A 23,561-nucleotide genomic window follows, 5' to 3' on the forward strand; every position below is an offset into this window, starting at 1 on the left:
GATATCATATATCATAAGACAGGGTGCTCTTCACTGACGATATCAACACATCAATGTCCATGATAGATAGTCCAAAATCCAATAGATAGAGGCTAGATTAGACAAATGTTAACTTTGAGATCTAAGACACATATAGTGAAATAACATCATACATAAACAAACTAACTCTTAATTCTTTAAGATTTAATCACTCATTATATTTTAAAATATCATTTGTTTTGGTCTCCCTGGTGGCGCAAGGGTTTAAGCACCGCACTATGAAGCGATCCGCAGCCTCTGCACTTCTGCAGCACGAGTTCGATCCCCAGCCAGCCAGGGAGAAACCACATGGCAAAGCAGACCTCTCCTGTCTCGCCTGCTGCTCCCTCCAGCAGTGTATTTCGGTCATTCTGCCTGTTCTGTTCCCCACTCTGTCTCTGGTGAATCCTCTCACCCCCCACATCTCTGGCCTGCACCCCAGTTCTTGTATGCATAAATAAATAAACCTTTAAAAAAAAAATCATTTGTTTTGAAATCAGTTCTTAGCCAGGAATATTTTAGGCATCTTATTATCACTATTCTCCTGCAGAATTGGTTCCAATTATAAGAAAGTTATTACAAAAGTCATTACCTGCAGTAAGTTCTGAAGTTCCTCTTCCCTTTTATTTAAACAAGATACCCACTGCTCAGAAAAACAAAGTGTATTCATGTTCAGAGTCTCACATCGCTGTTCAGTCTCTTGAGTTATTATTTCAAGGTTGCTGTTGAGTTTATCACAGTGATTCACAGACTCTTCAACCAATTTTGTACCTTCTTGGTTAAAATGTTTGAGTTCACGTGACACATCATCACAATCAGCACAAAATTTTGTATTGTAAGAAGCTGTTTTGCTGATTATATTCTTACATTTCCTAAAAAGGAAAATTACATTGTTAAAATGGAAAACCAAGATTCAAAGTATAGGTAACTTGTCCAAGATCACACAACTTATAAAGTGGCATGTTTGAACCCAGGCAGCCTGGCTCCAGAGTATATGGTGTTAATCTTCTACACTGAGAATGAATGCTGTGTCAGTGTATTTTCACAGCAAACTGACATCACATCTGCTGTCAAATGACCTATTCTGTTTGTTTGTTTGTTTGTTTATTTATATATATATATAAAAAAGCACTGGGTACAGTCAGAAGCACAGGAGGGTAAGAGAATTCACCAGAGCCAGAGCGGGGGAACAGAGCAGGCAGACCGACGAAATACACTGCTGAGGGGAGCAGCAGGTGTGGCAGGAGAGGTCTGTAGTGCCATGTGAGCCCTTGCCGGTGGCAGGGATTGAACCGGCGCTGTAGAGGCTGCGGGAAGCTTTGCAGCCCAGCGCTCAACCGCTGTGCCACCAGGGGAGGCCCTCAAATGACCTCTTAAATGTTTCTTTTTCGTAAAACTTTTTCATAGTCCTCTTCCAGATATAATGCTTTTTCTTGTACTTCTTAGAGCGATAACTGTATGATTATTAAAATTAAATCTACTTAGATGTTTTATTCCTCCTACTAAATTATGTTACTTTTAAAAAAAGATTTGTTTGGGCCTCCCCAGTGGCGCAGCAGTTGAGCGCTGGGTTGCGAAGTTGCCTGCAGCCTCTGCAACGCTGATTTGATCCCCGGCTGCTCCTCGGCCACCGAAGGAGGGTCTCACATGGCGCACAGACCTCTCCTGCTGCCCGCTGCTCCCCTCAGCGGTGTGCTTCGGTCCTTCTGCCTGCTCTGCTCCCCGCTCTGGCTCTGGTGAATTCTCTCACCCTCCCGCGCTTCTGAATGTACCCATTGCTTATATAAATAAATAAATCTTAAAAAAAAAAAGATTTGTTTTCACCAGCGAGACAGGAGAGGTCTGCTGTGCCATATGGGTCAGCTCCCTGCCCGGGGATCGAACTCTTGTGGCAGTAGCTGCCAATAGGTTGATAATGCTGACCTTAACTCCTACTTCACCAGGGAGACCCTAAATTATTATGTTACTCAAAGGCATCTCTTACATCCTCTAGCCTGTTCTCTAAATTGTCAAGCCATTCTATTCTTAAGCAGTTTTTCATTGTCTATGACATAAATCAGAAAGCCTTGTAATAATTATAAAGTTATACTGAGCTGTGAAAAACTATACATATAGCACACAAAGTACACTGTAACATAAACACGATATAAAACTGTCAGTTAGAATATATATTTTAAATTCATTAATGACTTCCTTCTCTCTCAGAAAGGTTCCTTATGATAATATTCAAAGTCATCTCAGAGGGCCAGAGTTAAAACTTGAGGAATGAGAGTTACTCTGTGTCACCATTAGATGGCACACGTGTGAATAAACCAAGTAATTGTGTTAAAAATGAAGTACACCTACAAATTAAGTAGCAAAGACTGAAAAGGGATAAGAAATTTAAGGAGTAAGCATGGTGAATATCAACACAAATCTATCCTTTCTAGAAACTTACAACCTAGTAAGATGATGAGATTTGTTAATGACTATAAAACAAAACAATAAATACTAAAGACAGTGAATCTCGAACTTCACCAAGTATACAACTGGCATCAATTCCTGGGTGACTGATACAGAGTCCCTGGATCATACTTTGATAAACATTGATATGGACAATAAATGTTAGGAAGACAAGAAAAATAGTTTATATAGGCTTTAAGAAAGTATAGTATAATTCCCTTCTTATTTCTACCTAACTCGAATATTCCCTTCAAAATATGGAAGCAGGGCCTTCCCGGTGGCGCAGCGGTTGAGCGCTGGGTTGCGAAGCTGCCCGCGGCCTCTGCGGCGCCGGTTCGATCCCCGGCTGCTCCCCGGCCACCGGAGGAGGATCCCACATGGTGCGCAGACCTCTCCTGCCACCCGCTGCTCCCCTCAGCAGTGTACTTCAGTCCTTCTGCCTGCTCTGCTCCCCGCTCTGGCTCTGGTGAATTCTCTCACCCTCCCGCGCTTCTGACTGTACCCAGTGCTTGTATAAACAAAACAAACAAACAAATATAATAAATAAATAAATAAACATGCCTCTATTTAAAAAAAAGTTCAAAATATGGAAGCAGCCAGGAAACCTTAATTCTAGATGTAGGAATAAAAAGTCCAAAAACTCTCTGAATTCAAAATCTAGAAAGAATTTGGAAAGGAAAATGATATAATGAATAGGATCAACAGGATCGAAAAACAGATGTAGCAATTAGGCAGTAAACCAGGTGATAGCTAGAATTCTAAAGCAGCCAAGTTCAACAGAAATATAATGGAGCCATATTTGTAATTTAAAAGTTTCTAGTTGTATTAAAAAAGAAAAATACATAAAGCAATCAAAGTAGCATAAAGTAACCAATGTACTTAGGATGTATACAGTATATAGAAAAGTAAAGTTTATGAAAATACGTATGAGATGGGAAGGAGAACTAAAAAGCATACCACTGTAAGATCCTTTCATTACACATGAAACAGCAAATTACTTGAAGGTGAATTAAGTTAAAAATAAACAGTTTATTATTGGGCCTCCCTGGTGGTGGAAGGGGTTAAGTCTCAACACTTAATGAGGCTGTCCGCAGCCACTAGAGCGTAAATTCGATCGGCCAGGGAGCTGACCCACATGGCGCAGCAAACCTCCCTTCCCTCACCTGCTGTTCCCCTCAGCAGTGTATTTCAATAAATCTGCCTGTTCTGCTCCTCCCTCTGCCTCTGGTGAATCCTCTCACCCCCACACCTCTGGCCTACATCCCAGTTCTTAATGACTTGTGTGCATAAATAAATAGATTTTTAAAAAGGAAAAAAAGAACATTAGTGAGACAATCGGCAAAATTTTAATTAGGTCTATATATCAGATAGTGGTTATCAGTTTTAATTTTCTCATTTGAAATAACTGTATGATGGTTATATAAGAAAGCATCTTTGATTTTAGAAAATATACACTGAAATATTTAGGGAAAAGTGGGCATTATGACTAAGTTATTCACAGTTCAGAAAATAAAATTATGAAAAATATTACAGAAGGGGAGAGTGAGTGAGAAAGATAAAGCAAACATAGTAAAATGTTAACTAAGAAATTAGATTAATATGAGAAATCAAATACTCTTTGAAGCTTTCTCTTCTGAAAGTTTCACACAGAAAAGTTAAAAGAGAATTTAAAAACAGCTTACAGCTCTGTATTGCCTTGGATAGTAATAAGTGGTTTCTGGATATTTTCACACTTTTCCTCCAAAGCACAGAATCTCTCTGTCCAAAGATTAATTAACTGGCAAAGTTCCTGGAAGGAAGGTATGGGAGAAGAGATTAAAATTATGGTATTTGAACTTTTTTCTAAATTGACATTTTCCCAAGTGAGGATCATTTTATTCTCATTGTAGTCCTAAAGGTATGGTTATCCAACTTCATCTTTCATGTTGGTTTGAGGAAACAATCGTATTATCTTACTGTACTTTAGTATAGGGATCTATATGTAGCAATGTTTCAAATGTTAACTAATCTAGAAAAGCATTCTCAATTTTTTTACATATTTACAGCTATAACCAATAGTGGTTATGGTACTTTGAGGATTCTCAGTTATATAGCATTGAGATTGTATAACAAGGATAATCAAGTTAAAGATTATAAAAGTTTCTTTTTACAATATCCAAATCAGCTAAATAAAATACCTGTGAATGGATTTTCTTTATTGACTTCAGGTGTTCAGTTAAGTTTTCACACTGCTCCTGTGATTTAGTCAAGGAAGAAATTGTATTTTCTTGTAGTTCATGTAGATTATTACACAATGTACTGAGAAAGCCATCCATTTCCTTTTTCTGATCTTCTATCTTTGAAGAAAAAAGATTGGTTTCATCTTAATGAAATTAAAAAAAATTTTAATATACAAAACAGAAAAGATAGAAAATAGTATGCAGAGTAAAGTCCCTTTCCTGCTCCAATTCCAAGAACCCAAGCACCAACCCCATTCCTAGAGAAGACTGCTACCATTTTTAATACTTCCAAAGATATTTTATGCAATTTAAGCAAGCATGCATGCAAGCATGTAGACATCTACATACATATCTTTCTCCACCATCTGACAGCATGACAGTCAGTGTAAGCTACCATGTGTATTTAATATTTATCTTGATGTTCATCTCTCATTTTTCTTGGTCATGACTCTACTGACCACATCAATTATAGAGAGCACCATAACCCCTCCCTCTTCTAGTTTTTTTTTTTTCATAACCCTTGGGTTGTGCATATAGATGTATCTCCAGGTGTGGCCACTGATAGACCTTCTTTCTTAAAAAATTTGATTTTCAGATATTAAGAACATTTGTTACCTTATCAGTCACTGTCAATGAAGTCTTAAAGATATGCTTTAGTTGATTATTGATTTTCAGTATAGACACCACCGCGGGAGATAAAATTGTTTCCAGTGAACTTAGAAGTTCTGTCTTGAGTTCATTCTGGTTTAAAAAAAGAAAGTCTTAAAGAATATTTTCACTTCCATAAACATGGTTGGTTAAATATCCTAAATAACCAAACACATATTAAAGTTAAGTGCACATTTTCTTTAAGTGCACATTTTCTTTAGTTTATAGAGTCAATTTGATAATAGGGTTTATATTCAGCATAACTCATTTATCCCACCATTAATAACTAAGAAAATGGTCAGTTAGTGTATAATAGATTCATAACAGTCCAATGAAACAAAAGTCAGAAAAATTCAGAAGAGGGGAAAATAATATACAATTGATAAGGCTTCAGCATTACAACCCTACATTTTAATAAAACAAATTTCAAGTTTAGGTTACTAGTCAAGAAGGCTGAGGAGACCAAACAGCCTACAAAGACAGGCTTTGGCCTAAAGGTTTTCACTTTGAGGACTTGACAACATATAATCTATTGTATACCTTGAAGACTTGTCAGATTCTTGTTCTTGCCAACGTACATTTAAAGTTGAGAATGTGGGCCTCCCTGGTGGTGTAGGGGCTAAAGTCTCAGTGCTATCAAGCTATTTCCAGCTACTGCAGCATGAGTTTGATCCCCGGCCAAGGAGTTAACTCATATGGTGTAGCAGACCTCTTCCATCTTGCCCGCTGCTCCCCTCAGCAGTGTATCTCAGTAGATATGCCTGTTCTGCTCTCCACTCTGTCTCTGGTGAATCCTCTCACACACAATCCCCCAATCCTGTACCTCTGGCCTATACCCCAGCTCTTATATGCATAAGTAAATAAAAATAAATCTTTTTAAAAAGTTGTTAAGAATGCAGTATAGGTTAGGAACTATTATAGAAGCTGGGGGTGAGGGGGGGAGGATCTGACCTATGCGCCTTGCACTGAGGCACTGGTTATTCCACTTAAGTTCCAGAAGGGCTTGGCCACACAAATCTGATCCCACAAATTATTATGTAGTCCTAGAATTCTGTAACTACTTAATTACATAATTTTTCGTGCACACCACTTTATGTATTACTGTAGTTTTAAAATTAACCACCAAATATAACCACCTAATATCCTCTTCTAGTTGGGTCAGGACCCTTGGGTGATTTCACGACCCTCCACGTCATGGGTCCCTTGAATTCACCTTGAGTTAAACCTAACTTTCCAGTTATCTTAAGATTTAATAGCTGCTACTTTAAATGTCATAAATATAAATGGAAAAAGTCTCAAAGGTAACACGCATTTGGAAATTAATCTCCTCGATAAATAAAATAGTGCAGAGATTTCCCTTTAAAAATAGAAATGTACTCTCTTAAAGTGCTGTTTATCACTGTGTCTAATAAAGCTCAAGATGAAAGAAAAGCAGTTAGTTGTTTTTGAAGATTTATCAAACGTTCCCCTTCAAAAATACTTTAAAAGATTTACTAACAATTAATGTCTGAAGTATAGTTTTACTCTCTGCTGCCAACGATTGTTCTTTCAATATCGTATTAGAAAGCTGAGAAACATGTGTAGACACATTTTCTGGAATAGATGTGAAAGATCCAAGTGCAGTCCTAGTAATGGTGTCTAATGCAGAGACACTGGATGATAGAAGGTTACCTACACACACAAAAAGGTAAATTTTAACATAAATATATATATTTTTAATAATAAATTTTATTTTTATATTCCCCATACAATTGCAACCCCCCCATTCTGACCCCAATCCCTCCCCTCCCGCACCCCACACCCCGAAAAGTGTCTCTGGTTCATAGTTTTTTGTTGATTTTGATTTTCACTTTCTTATAGTTATTCATTTTCCTGGTCCCTTATTTAAGTTTTCTAGATTTCTGCTATGAGTGAGACCATCCGGTATTTTTCTTTTTCTTTTTGGCTTATTTCACTGAGCATGATCCCTTCCAGCACCATCCATGTTGCTGCAAATTGCATGTGTTTATCTTTTTTGAATGCTGAGTAATATTCCATGGTATATATGTACCACATCTTCTTGATCCAGTCATCTATTTTTGGGCATTTGGGCTGTTTCCAAAGCTTAGCTATTGTAAACAGTGCTGCTATAAACATAGGTGTGCAGGTGCTCTTTGGAATTGATGTTTCTGTGTCCTTTGGGTAAATACCTAGGAGTGGAATTGCTGGATCATATGGAAGCTCTATCTTTAGTAGGTCAAGAAATCTCCACACAGCTCTCCATAGTGGTTGGACCAGTTTGCACTCCCACCAACAGTGCAGGAGAGTTCCTTTTTCTCCACAACCTCGCCAACATTTGTTGTTGCTAGTTTTTTTAATATGTGCCATTCTCACTGGTGTAAGATGGTATCTCATGGTAGTTTTGATTTGCATTTCCCTGATTACAAGTGATGTTGAACATAAATATATTTAAATGCACCTAGAAAAACCAAGAGGCTGGCAAAATAATATCTTTGTAGAAATTTTAGTAATAAGCAAGATTAAAATAAATTGGCTCCCTACATTTTTTATATATATATACACACACACACACACATACACATACATGTTCTATAATATTCTGTAAATACTTGACATTTGTGGGTATTTATAACCGACAACTATAATCCCTAGTAAACAAAAATTTAGAATATTCTAACGTTAATCTTTAATAAGTAAAAGGAATACAAAGTATTACAGTGGGTAAAAGAGGTCACAAAATTGATAAAATTTATAGTTGACTTAGAGTGACTAGAATCTGGGTGATTTATAAATTATTTTTACATTTCTACATTTCTAAATTCCATAAGGGTAAAACTTTCATAATGGAATATCTAATAATCTAATAAAATATCATAGTATCTTTTTTCTAAATGAAAAAAATGGCTATAGTTAAAAATGATACATTTATTCAGAGAATATGGAAACCATTCAAAATACATATTCTCAAAAAAAATTGCAGAAAGAGATGCACAAAAAATTTCTAGAGAAAAAAATCTAAAAATTTAATAGTAGTAGTATCTATTAAAAATGAGGCAGAGTCAGGGGTGTAGCAGATTTTTACTTCTAAAGCCTACACACTTATTGCTTATTGAATATAAGCTCCTTTACTTCTTTTAATTCAAAGGCAGTTCTAGTTGGAACAGACAGTATGGGCATGGGAGGGTAACTAGTGACAATGTCACCTAAGTTCGTTAAGATAGGCATCACACTCCCAGACTTCAAACTATACTACAGAGCCATAATCATCAAAACTGCATGGCATTGGAAAAGAACAGACACACAGACCAATGGAATCGAATAGAAAATCCAGAAATAAACCCACAGATTTATGGTCAACTAATCTTTGACAAAGGAGCAAAGAATATGCATTGGAGCACAGAAAGTTTGTTCAATAAATGGTGCTGGGAAAACTGGGTCGCTACATGCAAAAGAATGAAGCTTGACTACCACCTCACACCATACACAAAAACCAACTCAAAATGGATTAAAGAACTAGACATAAGACCTGAAACCATAAAATACATAGAAGGAAATATAGGCGAAACACTACATGATATGCACATCAAAGACATCTTTATAGACACATCACCCAAAGCAGTGATAGTGAAGGCAAAGAGCAACAGCTGGGACTACATCAAATTAAAGAGCTTCTGCACAGCAAAAGAGACAATAACAAAAACAAAGAGAAACCCCACCGACTGGGAGAAAATTTTTGCACCCAACACTAATGATAAAGGACTGATCACAAAAATCTACAAAGAGCTGATTAGACTCAACAAAAACAAAGAAAATAATCCAGTCAAAAAATGGGCAGAAGAGCTAAAAAGAAACTTCTCCAAAGAACTACTACAAATGGCCACCAGGCATATGAAAAAATGTTCAACGTCACTTACAATCAGGGAAATGCAAATCAAAACTACCATGAGATACCATCTTACACCAGTGAGAATGGCACATTTTAAAAAAACTAGCAACAACAAATGTTGGCGAGGTTGTGGAGAAAAAGGAACTCTCCTGCACTGCTGGTGGGAGTGCAAATTGGTCCAACCACTATGGAGAGCTGTGTGGAGATTCCTCAACCTACTAAAGATAGAGCTTCCATATGATCCAGCAATTCCACTCCTAGGTATTTACCCAAAGGACACAGAAACATCAGTTCCAAAGAGCACTTGCACCCCTATGTTTATAGCAGCACTGTTTACAATAGCTAAGCTTTGGAAACAACCCAAATGCCCAAAAATAGATGACTGGATCAAGATGTGGTACATATACACCATGGAATACTACTCAGCATTCAAAAAAGATAAACACATGCAATTTGCAGCAACATGGATGGCGCTGGAAGGGATCATGCTCAGTGAAGTAAGCCAGAAAGAAAAAGAAAAATACCGGATGGTCTCACTCATAGCAGGAATCTAGAAAACTTAAATAAGGGACCAGGAAAATGAATAACTATAAGAAAGTGAAAATCAAAACCAACAAAAAACTACGAACCAGAGACACTCTATGAGGGGTGGGGGGCGGGGAGGGGAGGGATTGGGGTTAAAATAAGGGGGTTGCAATTGTATGGGGAATATAAAAATAAAATTTATAAAAAAAAAAACCGATATTAAAATCAGGGCCTCCCCTGGTGGCGCAGCGGTTGAGCGCTGGGCTGTGAGGCACAGCCTCTGCAGTGCCGGTTTGTTCCTAGGCCACCGACGAGGGTCCCACAAAAAACAAACAAAAAACAAAAAAAACAACATATTAAATCATCCGTTTTGAAATTAGTTTCACATTAAACATACAATGCCTATAATAATTAGTAATGCTTGAACTTACCATACAAGGTCTTGTGAACATCTAGCATTGCCTTTTGCTTTGAAGTGCCATCCTTAATTAATTCTTCCATACTACTGAATAGACTATTCAGGTTTTTGCCAAAAACATCCTGCACTTCTGCATTGTGCTGTTCAACTGCCTTCTTACGATCCAGTTTGGAATGGAGACCAGATACATCTTTTGTAGTTTCTTCAACTGTGTTAAGCAACTAAAAAAAAGGTTGATAAATGGATATGACAAGAGCATTCTAAAAAAAATCTGTGCTACATAATGTTTTCTTCTGAATAGAGGTTTTAGTCATTGTAATCTGAAGAAATTTTTCAACTCATGTTAATTTATTCGGTTACCCAGGAATGTTTTAATCCCATAGCCATCTGGGCAAGGAATAACCACCGCATCCCTACTCATCTAGGCAAGAAAAACTGATTTTTTGAAACATGTTACTATAATTATTCTCCCCCATAATTTTTTCCCATTATGTGCCAATATTTCCTCAAAAGTAAACTGAATAAAACATTAAACACTCGCAATATCTTCCATCATTAGATGTTGCAAAATTCTTGATGACTGATTAATTACAATCACCATGGGGGGAAAAAGCGGTTACAACATCATTACTCTAAATGTCTATGAAGTATATTAAAATCATGTTCTATTTTCAAAAGTTCTTGTCATAAGCTTTGAATATAAGTGGAATAGTGTTGTCATAAGTCAGCTTCTCCAGTGAGGAGAATTTAAATGAACTAGTAAAATAACATTTTCAAATTGACAGAAATATCATTTGGGATGAATAAACAGAATTTCAAAATTAATGCTTAAGCAAAGAAAGTTACTTCTACTCATTCTCTAATTTCCTTAATGCAAGTACAAATTAAAATAAAGGACAAACCCTGCTGGCAGCATCATGAAGTTTCTCCTCAGTGCTTTCCAAAGCTGAGGTGATATATTCTTCCTTAACAAGTTCTAATTTGGTTTCCTGTAAATGCTTCTGAGTAGTTTCAAGTTCCTGTGTTTTACTTTGCAGGTCAGATTTACACTGGTCAAGTTCACTTTTATTATCCATAAATAATTCTGTAACCTAAATATAAAACATTAAACTTTTTTTTTTATTTAAAAAAAGTTAAACTGGTTGGTAAAACACCTGGCCAGTTCATATCATCATCTTATAAACCAAATGAATTATTTTCAAGAAAAAGTTGTAACAAGCTCTCAGGTAGATTAACACATTTTCTATGGTGTCTGGTTTCTTTCTGTAAATTCATTAAAAACAAATAACTGGTCTAGTACAATGGGGTTAAGTATTCAGGTTCCTTCCAACACTGCCAATCTAAGCATGACAGAAAAGGGTCAGGTCTTTCCACCTTTGTTGTTTAACGTCTGGTTTAACCCAATACCTGCATTTCCTCATCTGATAAACACATTAATGAAAATTTTTCAGCATTTCACCATTTAGACTTACAATAAATACAATTCAGTTAATTTCTTATAAGGTAGCATTAATATACATATCACAACAGTTTCTTCATCACTGATGATGGTAAAATTATCAATAACATACACTTAACTTTAGTATATGGGTCAGCAAGAAAATATATCAGGTTTCTCACATTCTGAAATGTCAGTAATTGCTTTTCATATGACATTCAATATTGTTTTGAATGCTTACTCTATTTAGCTCCTCTTCAACGGCACCAATTTTTTCAATCAATTCTACAATCTGTTCTTCTTGAACAGTTAGTTTTCCACTCATGGCTCTAAAATACAGATTAATATGAGTTTCAGTTAATATTTTTTCTCAATTCTATTAAAGTTTATTCTAACACAATTGTGGCAGTTACACATCATCTTTACCATTTGTCATAATATTGATGCCTAAGTGTCAATAACCAATAAATACATATTGTAAAATACAAATGTATCCCTTGTCCTTATTTCATAAATGGAATATTTTTCTTGTGACTTCTATTTTAAAATTGAGAATCCCTGGCTATGAGAGGGGAAAAAGCATCTATGTGTGTATAATCTGAGAAGCTACAATGGTGACAGAGAACTGTAACGCACATGAAATAGAGGTGTAGGGTCTCCCTGGTGGCGCAAGGGGTTAAGCACCGCACTATCAAGCAATCTGCAACCTCTGAACTTCTGCAGCACTAGTTCGATCCCCGGCCGGCCAGGGAGAAACCCACATGGTGAGGCAGATCTCTTCCTGTCTTGACCCCTGCTCCCCTCAGCGTGTATTTCAGTCAGTCTGCCTGTTCTGTTCCCCACTTTGTTTCTGGTGGATCCTCTCATCCCCCACATCGCTGGCCTGTGCCCCAGCTCTTGTATGCATAAATAAATCAATCTTAAAAAAAAAAAACAAAAAAAAAACAAAAAACGAACTAGAAGTGAAGGGATAGAATCTAAGTGTAATCAGGTACATGGTATACCAACGGCCCATATAATCTAGGAAAAGCTTGGGACTTGAAGGTATCAGATGTCATAAGTGAGAAAGGGATTAAGAACTGTAGAACTGGGGCCTCCCTGGTGGCACAATGGGTTAAGTCTCAGCACTATGAACCTATCGGCAGCCACTGCAGCATTAGGTCAAGTTCAATGCCCAGCCAGGGAGATAACACATGGTGCAGCAGACCTCGCCTGTCTCGCTTGCTGCTCCCCTCAGCAATGTATTTCAGTCAATCTGCCTGTTCTGCTCCCCACTCTGTCTCTGGTGAATCCTCTAACCTCCCCATACCTCTGACCTACCCCCCCAGTTCTTGTAAGCATAAATAAAAAATCTAAAAATAAACTGTTTAATGGGCCTCCCTGGTGGCGCAGCGGTTGAGCGCTGGGTTGCAAAGCTGCCCGCGGCCTTTGCAATGCCAGTTCGATTCCCGGCTGCTCCCTGGCCACCGGAGGAGGGTCCCACATGGCGCGCAGACCTCTCCTGCCGCCCGCTGCTCCCCTCAGCAGTGTACTTCGGTCCTTCTGCCTGCTCTGCTCCCCACTCTGGCTCTGGTGAATTCTCTCACCCTCCCGCGCTTCTGACTGTACCCAGTGCTTGTATAAATAAACAAAAAAAAATAAATAAATAAATAAATCTTTAAAAAAAAAAAAGTTTGAAAAAAAAAATAAACTGTTTAATAACATCAAAAAAAATCTAACATCAAAACAAAAATATTCATAGGATACAGCAGATATAAAGATTTTACCTACTGTCACATAAGTAAATTGTACTTCTTACAGACTATTAGCAGAAAATATTTAGTCTAGGAATTTAATTTCCATTGCCAAGGGCTTACCTAAAATTTTCTTCTGAAATGTATACCCCATTTTTTTCACGGGTTGCAGCAAGATCTCGCTTCAGACGTTCTATCTCTTCTGTATATTCCTAGACAAGAAGATTTAGATACCAATTTAGAAATTAACTTTTTATTTATTTAGTTTGGGGAGGATGTGTCACAAATAAAACAAAGTTAAACTTTTTACACTTTGTAATGTATAAACATGATAAAAAATCATAACCAAGATGTGTGACCCTGTACCTCTAAAACATAATATGTTGTCATCAATGCTACCTCAGTAAACAAACAAAAAATGTCATAACTATACTTTTTATTCACTATTAACCTGTTTAGGATAAAGTCTTTCTATGGCTTTGAAAATGCCTTTAAATGTACTCATAAAGAGCCTCCCCTGGTGGCTCAGTGGTTGAGCACTGGGCTGTGAGGCTGCCCACAGCCTCTGCAGCGCAGATTCGATCCCCGGCCACCAGGCAAGGGTCCCACATGGCGCGCGGACCTCTCCTGATGTGCCCACTGCTCCCCTCAGCAGTGTATTTCGTCAGTCTGCCTGTTCTGTTCCCTGCTCTGGCTCTGGTGAATTCTCTCACCCTCCCATGCTTCTGACTGTACCCAGTGCTTGTATAAATAAATTAATTAATAATAATAAAAAAAACTTGCCCCTTTTAAAAAAAAATTAAAAAAAAAAATAAATGAACATAAAAACATAGGCTGCTGAAGAAAGTATCCATGTTGGTCTCCAAATAGCATTTTACACTAAAAGGAAACAAGATTCCTTAGAGAAATGCCTGATCTCAGACTGGGGAGCAAGAAACATTCAACATGAACCTGAAACATTTTGTCACATAAAACAAGAAAGAAGCTAAATTAAAATTACAGCCACTTTGGAAAAGTTTTTAAATTTACTTTGCAACCCAGGAATTACACTGCTAGGTATCTACCCAAGAAAAATGAAAATGCATGGACACAAAAACTTGTACTCTAATGTTCACAGCCACATTACTGGCAAAAATTCAAATGTCCATCTGTGAATGGATACACAAAAAGTTTTATTATCAGTTAATAGATTATTTGGCAAAAAGAAAAACAAGAAACAATTTATTAATAAATGTTACAACATAAATGGTCTCTGTTTGCCAAGGAAAAGAAGCAAGATGCAATAAACTATTGTATAATTCCATTTATAGGAAATGTACAGAAAAGGCAAATCTATAGACAGAAAGCAAATGGGGATTGTCTGATTGCAAAGGACAAAAGGAAACTTTATAGAATGATATAAATTTCCTAGAAATTGATTGCGACGTTGCACAACCCCAGAAATGTTCTAAAAATCACTGAATTATAAGACTTATAGTGGATGAATGTCATAGTATGTAAATTATATCCTAAAGCTCTAAATAAATTTTGTAAATAAGTACAAATTTTGCTGACTCTCTAGAACTGGTAAAGTCAACATATAAGACAAAAAAAACTTTTAACATATGATGTAATTTAAATCATTAAGAAAAAAAGCCTTACCACTGGCAATTTAAAAAGTATTTAACAGTTTTCTACTTTACTTCCTTATTTTCACATTTGTCAAACAAGATTGTATTACTCAATAAAAAACTCACAACTACCTTAATAAGAGCTTTTTTGGTGAGCTTCTGGTTAACTTCAGGCTTATTCATTATGTTCTTTGCTCTATGAGCATACTCCAATGTGCTCAGAGTTTCCTGTGAAGAAATTTTGATAATAGTTATATTCTTTCATCATCATCATCATTATTATTGAAGTAATACTGGTTTACATCACTGTCTTAGTAATATAGGTTAACACTTCCCAAAATATATGGTATCACACCATGCCCATCACTGAAGTACCAATAGTCCCCCACCACAAGCCACTGGGTTCCCTGTACCCTCCGCTCCCCACACTCCAGTAACCTCAGTTCTGTAGTCCAAATCTAAGGTTTGTTTTGTCTGCTTCTTTGCTTTGTCTTTTTTTTTTTAAAATAGTATAACAGCAAACTTACAGAAATAGCACAGAAGATGGACAATATAAACATGTACCTACATTTAACACAACTCAGGAAAATACGGTGAATGGCTGGAATTTACTGTATGGTACAAATGCCACAAATACCTTTTACTTGCCATCAATAAGAAATCTATTTGTTTTAAAAATATCCAAATGTTGGTATTGTCCAGAAATATTTAACAGGTTTATTTAAAATTGTTATAAAGTTGAACCACTGACACTTGTTCACTAAAACATGGACATTTATACTAAAAATCCACACAAAGATGAAGATGGAAAAACTGCCAATACCGGATTTCTGCCCCTTATTTTTCCACTTACAATAATATACTCAGGTCCTTTTGATCCCATGGATAAAAAATATCTAACATGGCCTCTTTGGTGGCGCAAGGGGTTAAGTCTCAGCACTAGGAAGCTATCTGAAGCCACTGTAGCAAAAGTTCAAGCCCCAGCCAGGGAGATAACCCACATGGTGCCTTCTGCTCCCCTCAGCAGTGTATTTCAGCCAATCTGCCTGTTCTGCTTCCCACTCTGTCTCTAGTGAATCCTCTTGCCTCCCTTCCCCCCACCTCTGGCCTATACCACAGTTCTTAGATGCATAAATAAAATAAATCTTAAAAAAAAAAAAAATCAAACATTCAGAACTACCAATAACAGAGAGAAATTTCTTGTTTTGAAAACAAAATGTTTCCCTTCATTGTGGATTCTTATTAATATTCTCCACACATGCAGCATGCAAGCCGGGTATCTTTGGGCATAACTGTGACATGTTTGGCATGGATACCATAGTTTGGCATCAACAAAAAGGTGAACCAGATAGGCTTCATTTGGTTCTTGTGAAGCACCAAATTTGGAATAAGTTCAGCAGACTTCTGTTAAGATCTAATTTCATGGAGTGACACAGTATCGTGGCTGTAATGATGTGGTTTCTTCACCCCCTCTTCACCCCATGCACTCTTACATGTGGCTTTTTGTAAGAGCCATGGTTTAGAGCCCTCCCTACTTAACCTGCTTCTCCTTCAGTTGAAATTTAGGTACCTAGAGACACCCTGGCATTAAGAGTAATGACAGTTGTGAACATTGCTTTGTTTCTTTATAATCCGCGTGAGTAAAATCATTCAATATGTGTCTTCTGATTTATTTCATGTAGAATAACTCCCTCCATGTTGTCACAAATGGCAATATTTCATCTTTTTTCATAGCTGAATAGTATTCGCCCTCTCTCTCTCTCTCTCTCTCTCTATATATATATATATACATACACATATATAGGCATACCTATATAGTCTATGTATCTATATATCTCACATCTCCTTTAAACATCTGTAGATGGGCACATAGGCTGTTTCTATATCTTGGCTATTGTAAGTAGTGCAGCAATAAAGAAAGGGATGCATAGATCTTTTCAAAGTAATGTTTTCATATTCTTCAAATTATGTTTTCATATTCAACAATTCCGTCTAGAAACGGAAGTACCATATGGTACTGATACTTAAGTACCAATAGTCCCCCACTAGAAGCCAAATATCATATGGTTGATGTATTTTTAGTTTCCGAGGAACTTCCATACCATTTCCATAGGGACTGTACCAATTTACATTCCTACCAACAGTATATGAAGGTTCCTTTTTCTCCACAACCTCACCAACACTTGTTTCTGGTCTTATTGCTATAGGCCATTCTCAGAAGAGTGAGGTGCTATCTCACTGTGCTTCTGATTTGTGTTTCTTTAACATTAAGTGAAGATGAGATTTTTTTCCTGTATCTATAGTTTATTTGTATATCCTTTTTGGAAAATGTTCTGTTCATATCTTTAGACCATTTTTTGATTTGGTTATTTGGGGTTTTACTGGAGTTTCTTTTGCTGTGCTGACACTTTTTAGTTTGATGTATTATCATTTATTTTTCTTCCCCCCCCCGCCCCCTTGTTGTTGGAGTACCCAAAAGTATCTCCAAGGTATGTAAAGTCTAAGTGTTCTTGTATGCATTTTATGGTTTCAGGTCTTACATCCAAGTCTTTAATACACTTTGACTTAGTTTTAGTGTATGGTTTGAGATAATGGTCTAGGCTTCATTTCGTTGCATGTGGCTGTCCAATTTCCCAACACTACTGAAGAAACTTCCTTTTCTCCAATGTTTGTTTTGGTTTCTTTGTCTTAACTGTCCATATGTATGAGTTTATTTCTGGGCTCTCAATTCTTTTCCATTGATCTATGCATGTTTTTATTTCAATATCATATTATTTTGATTACTATCATTTTGTAGTATAGTTTGAATTTGAGGAGTAAATTTCTCTCTCTTTTTTTTAAACTCAAGATTGCTTTGGCTATTCAGGATCTTTTGTAGTTCCACACAAATTTTAGTAATGTTTTTCTATTTTCTTTCTTTCTTTTTTTTTATTATCTAAAGGGCAGTTTTATTAAGGAAAGGGGACAGGAAAGTAAAGGAGACACAAGCAGGCAGGAAGAGCTGCCCCAGAAGGGACAGGTTTGCTAAGAGAGGTCTGCATGGCTGCAGGAAAGCAGACTCCGCTGAGGGAGGTCAGTGAGGAGAAGCCCTAGCAGGTACAGGTCACAGGCAGGCAGGGAGGCTGCTGCCCTACAGAGGGAGAGGGTTGGTGAAAAGCACCTGCTCAGGCACAGATGGGCAGGCAGAGTGCTGCCTATTTTCTTGAAAGTCATTGCAATTTTGATAGGGATTATTTGAATCTGTATATTTCTCAGCTAAGAAGATCATTTTAACAGTTAATTCTTCTAATCCATGAACAAAGAATACCTGTCCATTTCTCTATTTCTTCTTTTCTTTTGTCAATGTCTTATAGTTTTCACCGTACAACTTACATTATTTAAAATGTACTATAATTTCATCTACCACGAGACTACTTCATCCAACCTCTTTACAGTGGTACCCTATGTCCATATACAATGTCTGAATTCTTTTTACTATAGTATAGAATTACAAAGAATTAATAAACTTTTTAAATAAATGACAGCTAAATAACAACTATAATTACTATACTTGCAGATACCTTTTGAAAGGTTTACCTCAAGATTGAGAGATGCAGGAGAAATTGTTGCAATTATAGATGTTCTGGTACGTCCTCCAAGAGAATCCTGGAGAATTCTAGTTAGTTTAGATTCTCGATAAGGAACATGAGGTGTTCTTTCTACAAGTGCAGTAATAACCCTCCCCAAAGTCAACAGGGATTGATTGATATTTCCAGCTTCCCGAGCTCTCTTGTCAACTGCTCCAGAACGACCAATGTTTTCACTTCCTGCAAGATCAACCTTGAATTTTAAAAATAAAAATAAGTTGTCAGTCTACCAGATTTATACTTGAAGACTTTCATTCTCATATTACACTTATTAAATGATCAGTAAAATAGTTTTACATAATTAACAACACACTACAAAGCTAATAGTGACTATAAAATATTATCTAAAAGCACAAAATTTCAAACTATACTATGAGATGATCAAGAATAACAAACTGGAACACAACTCCTATGATATAGCAATTCTACTACTATGTATATGTATCTGAAGAAAATGAAATCAGTATCTCAAAGAGATTATCTATACTCCCAAGTTCATTGCATTATTCACAATAGCCAAGATACAGAAACTAAATGTCTGTTGATGGATAAATGGATAAAGAAAATGTTATACACACACACAAAATATTTTCAGCCATGAGAAATAGGAAAGTTTTATGATTTGCAACAAGAAAGAATGAAGAAAGTGAAATAAACCAGAGAAAGACAAATACTGTACAATCTCACTTATATATATAAAATCTGAGAGGAGTGGGGGGATTCACAGAAACAAATATAGAATGATGGTTGGAGAGGGGCTGAGGTGAAGGCGATGTCAGGATGCTGGTCAAAGGGTACAAGTCTTCAGTTATGAGATGAATAAGTTCTGAGGATCTAATGTATAGTATGAACACTATAGCTAATAATACTATAGTGAAATTTGGGAAGACTAGATTTTAAATGTTCTCATTCAAAAGCAGGTACTATGTGAGGTGATGGATGTGTTAATTAATCTGACTGGGGTGATCATTTCACAAACTGTACGTATATCAAATCAGCATGGTGTGCACTTTAAATATGTAATTTTATTTATCGATTATATCTCCATAAAGCTAGAAGGAGAAAAAAATGAAACTGATACTAAGGTAAATGCTTACCAAGTTCAACTTTCCAATTTTAACAAGCTCCTCTCCGTCGATTGTAGTTTCTTTCATATGTATTGTAACAGAGAAAACTGAGTGGGAACGACTAGAAAACAAGATCAAGTTTGCCTAGTCATTAAAATGTAAAACATTATATAAGCTTTCTGTAACAAAATATTAAAAACAGCAAAGATCTAAATCCAAAAGGACAGAGATAGTATCAAAAGGGAGCTATCAGTAAGATTTTAGAAGATAGGCAGTGGGTAGAGTGATGTTTAGGTTTTTGACTTTTTGTACCTGCTTCCAGCAGAGGTGGCCCTGAATAGAAGCTATCTGAAATATGTTTACAGGGTTAGGAACCAGAATCCTCAGGCACCTCTAAAACCTAAATGTGGGGTGGGATGAGGTTGGGACAGTTGAGTGGTATGTTAGAGAGGAAGGCTTTTGACCAATCTTCCTATTCATAAGAACCACTTGAAATATGTCATTGCCCTAAATTCAAACAGCAAAAAGCAAGTCATCAGTTACTTTCCCTCAATGTCACCTGGTATAAAACTATATTGCCCTGCTTTGACAATATCATCAGAAATAGGTTATTACTCCCCCTCCAACAGCAGAAATAGTAAATAACAGTGACAACTAAAACACTACAAGATAATCTTGGCTACACTACAGTGTACTAAAGTCTATCCTATGCTATATACTGACATTCAGCTTTTTTCTGAGGGAAACAAAAATTATACGGATAACCAGGGGCCTCTCCAGTGGCACAGTGGTTGAGCGCTGGGTTGCGAAGCTGCCCGCAGCCTCTGCAGCACCAGTTCGATCCCCGGCCGCCTGGTGAGGGTCCCACCTGGTGCGCAGACCTCTCCTGCCACCCGCTGCTCCCCTCAGCAGTGTACTTCGTCACTCTGCCTGTTCTACTCTCTGCTCTGGCTCTGGTGAATTCTCTCACCCTCCCGTGTCTCTGACTGTACCCAGTGCTTATATAAATAAATAAATAAATCTTAAAAAAAAAAAAAATTATATGGATAACCAAAGACATCTCCCTTTTCTGGACAAATGACATCTGATAAACATCATTATGTTTGTTAGTGCCATGGATGGTGACTAGAGTAATTATTAATTTTCTTATTTGTATTTTCCAAGTTGTTTGAAAATTTTTCAAGTATCATCTTTATAAAGATTATTTAAACTACTTTAGGGCCTCCCTGGTGGGGCAGGGGTTAAAGACAGCGTTATCAAGCTACTGCCACCCTCTACAACACGAGTTCAATCCCTGACCTGCCAGGGAGCAACCCACATGGCACAGCAGACCTCTCCTGCCCCTCCCGCTGCTCCCCTCAGCAATGTATTTCAGTTCATCTGCCTGTTCTGCTCCCCACTCTGTCTCTGGTGAATCCTCTCACCCCTTGTACTTTTGGCTTACACCCCAGTTCTTGCATAAAATAAATCTTAAAAAAAATAAGCTATTTTAAATTACATAAAAGGGGAAGAGCAGAAGGAAAACTATAAACTATAGTTCTAAATTATAATATTCATCGCATGTTTTTCTACCATCATTTACCATTTCCAATCTAGGATTCTGGAATAAATGCAATAATATAGAAGTCAACTCGGATATTGAAAAACTGAATTATATTTTCTTTCTTTTTATTACATAAAACTATAAAAAGAGATCTTTACTCCAATCTACTGTCATTTGCAACAACTTGAATGAACCTATAGGACGTTATTGTAAGAAAGTTAAATCAGACAGAGAAAGATAAGTACTGTATAATCTCATTTATATATAGAATCTGGGGGCGGGAGGGAATCAAACTCATAGAAATAGAGACTAGAATGATTTTATATTTCAGAGAAAGATATTTAAAGAAATTTTACTAATCTTAAATTCATCCTTCTCAATTCCATATAAAATTAAGTTACAAATGAATAAATATTTCCATCTTATTTCTGATTGGCTTACATCAATTTTTAAAAATGGAAAACTATTATAGCAAAAACTTCACTATAATTTTGAAATCATCCATAATTACACAATCTTATTTACTTCCATATTATTTTTCTTTTTTTCTTTAAATATATGCATATTTTATACAGTTGCAATTACAATTGTTATAGCATATTATAGCAACTTCCAACTATAAAGGAACAAAGAAATAAGAAATGTACCCCTAATGATCATTTTGTAGACGGGGAAACTGACATTTAGATAAATTTACTACTTTATCTAACATCACAGGATCTAGCTAACTGCAGAACTAGAACTAAACACAAATATCTAACTTCCAACCCATAACTCTTTCTAATATGCTTTATGTTTCCTTCAAAGACCAGCAGAAAAAAGTGACCTCTGACTGGTAAACTGCATTTCTAAGATCCTGGATTCATCTGAAAGGGGTACCATCAAATATGCCCATTTCTCCCCTTGAAAGTCAACGTTAGTGACTATTTCCCTAAATTCATTAATATTAAGCCATTCTTAAAAAAAAATCATGTTGTACAACCTAAATATATATAACTTTTATCAATCATACCTCATTAAAATTGGGGGGGGGGAGAGGGAGGAAAGAGAATGAAGTCACTTGACTTCTAAACCTAATTCAACCAGGGATTTGAAAAACTATTCTAAGTGCCCACAGGGGCGCCAGAAAAGTATTCAAGGAAAGAAGGAAGTGGAAGGAAATAAGCCTCTAAGCATCCTATCCCTAAACCAACTATAGCAGTCACATTTCAACCTGGGCTCCCATGTATTTCTCTTGGGGAAAAAAAATCTTCTGCTTAAAAAAAGCTTAGTATTTCTGTGCTAATTGAACTTGTTTTTATTTGTTTTTTAACATTCTTCTAATATCGGTGCTCTCCATATAAACCGAAATGGGGGCCTCTGTGGTGGTGCAAGGGGTTAAGCACAGCACTGTGAAGCAATTGGCAGCACGAGTTCAATCCCCCGCCGGGCAGGGAACAACCCACATGGCACAGCAGAACTCTCCTGTCTCGACCACTGCTCCCCTCAGCAGTGTATTTCAGTCAGTCTGCCTGTTCTGTTTCCCACTCTGTCTCTGGTGAATCCTCCCACTCACCCCACCCCCACCGCACCTCTGGCCTGTACACCAGCTCTTGTATGCATAAACAAATCTTTACAAAAAAAAAAAATTAAAATAAACCACAATGACTAAGTCATGCAATCTTGCTTACCATCTAAGTAGATATGACCCATATCTTGACCCACTCCAATTTGACTTCCCCCAAGTTCATAATTCTTACAAAGAAAATGGGGTTGTGGTAGAGATTGTGGCTTTCTTACCTAGAGTATGCATTCATCAAAGTTGCTGCAGTTGTCCTCTTTGCTGCCCCCTTCTCTAAAATTTGATAGACTTCATCCTTGTTGTGTACTGTAATTTCTTCTAAACCTTTGATTATTACTCCCCTCTGACCAAATATCAAAAGAGCATCCATTAGATTGGTTTAAAAAAAGTATACTGACACCTCAAATCATCACACATCATCATTCGGAAACATTTCATTCTCAAATCTGAATTACCTTGTTACGAGGATCATCAAACATCTGTAGTCTCTCAGAAACATCAGAAGATGGATTAAGGAGATCAAAAAGTTCTTCATTATAGATTTCCAACAGAGACACTTTGACTGAGAATTCAGTACCATTATCAGTAAGTTTCTCAAAAATTTGATGAAGTGTACGTGGAATTATACCAGCCAAGGGATCCTGAAATTATATTAGTAAGGACTAAAGCAAAGAAGAATGCCATTTACTGTGGCAGCTAAAATACACATAACAAGGGCCTCCTTTACCGTAATTTAAACATTATAATACATTCAAACATAAGTATGACAAAACTAGTTTTAAAAAAGAAACTAGCGCCTCCCTGGTGGTGCAAGGAGTTAAGCACAG

At 36.7% G+C, this 23,561-nt stretch overlaps 1 protein-coding gene across 1 annotated transcript in view; it reads right to left on the reverse strand.

Moving 5' to 3' along the window:
• Positions 1-23,561, reverse strand: part of KIF11 (kinesin family member 11) — a gene marked incomplete at both ends in the record, with an annotated part of 36,628 nt that overhangs the window by 7,361 nt on the left and 5,706 nt on the right. Inside the window, 14 exons of the mRNA XM_084244896.1 lie at positions 611-890; positions 4,143-4,249; positions 4,638-4,796; positions 5,295-5,420; positions 6,826-6,998; positions 10,170-10,377; positions 11,059-11,247; positions 11,836-11,923; positions 13,451-13,539; positions 15,070-15,165; positions 18,514-18,756; positions 19,661-19,751; positions 22,953-23,077; positions 23,190-23,375. Coding sequence (XP_084101022.1) covers positions 611-890; positions 4,143-4,249; positions 4,638-4,796; positions 5,295-5,420; positions 6,826-6,998; positions 10,170-10,377; positions 11,059-11,247; positions 11,836-11,923; positions 13,451-13,539; positions 15,070-15,165; positions 18,514-18,756; positions 19,661-19,751; positions 22,953-23,077; positions 23,190-23,375 — 2,160 coding nt within the window. The remainder of the gene's footprint in view (positions 1-610; positions 891-4,142; positions 4,250-4,637; positions 4,797-5,294; positions 5,421-6,825; positions 6,999-10,169; positions 10,378-11,058; positions 11,248-11,835; positions 11,924-13,450; positions 13,540-15,069; positions 15,166-18,513; positions 18,757-19,660; positions 19,752-22,952; positions 23,078-23,189; positions 23,376-23,561) is intronic.

This window comes from Talpa europaea (genome assembly GCF_964194135.1).
Source record: "Talpa europaea genome assembly, chromosome: 10".
Classification (NCBI taxonomy): Eukaryota; Metazoa; Chordata; class Mammalia; order Eulipotyphla; family Talpidae; genus Talpa; species Talpa europaea.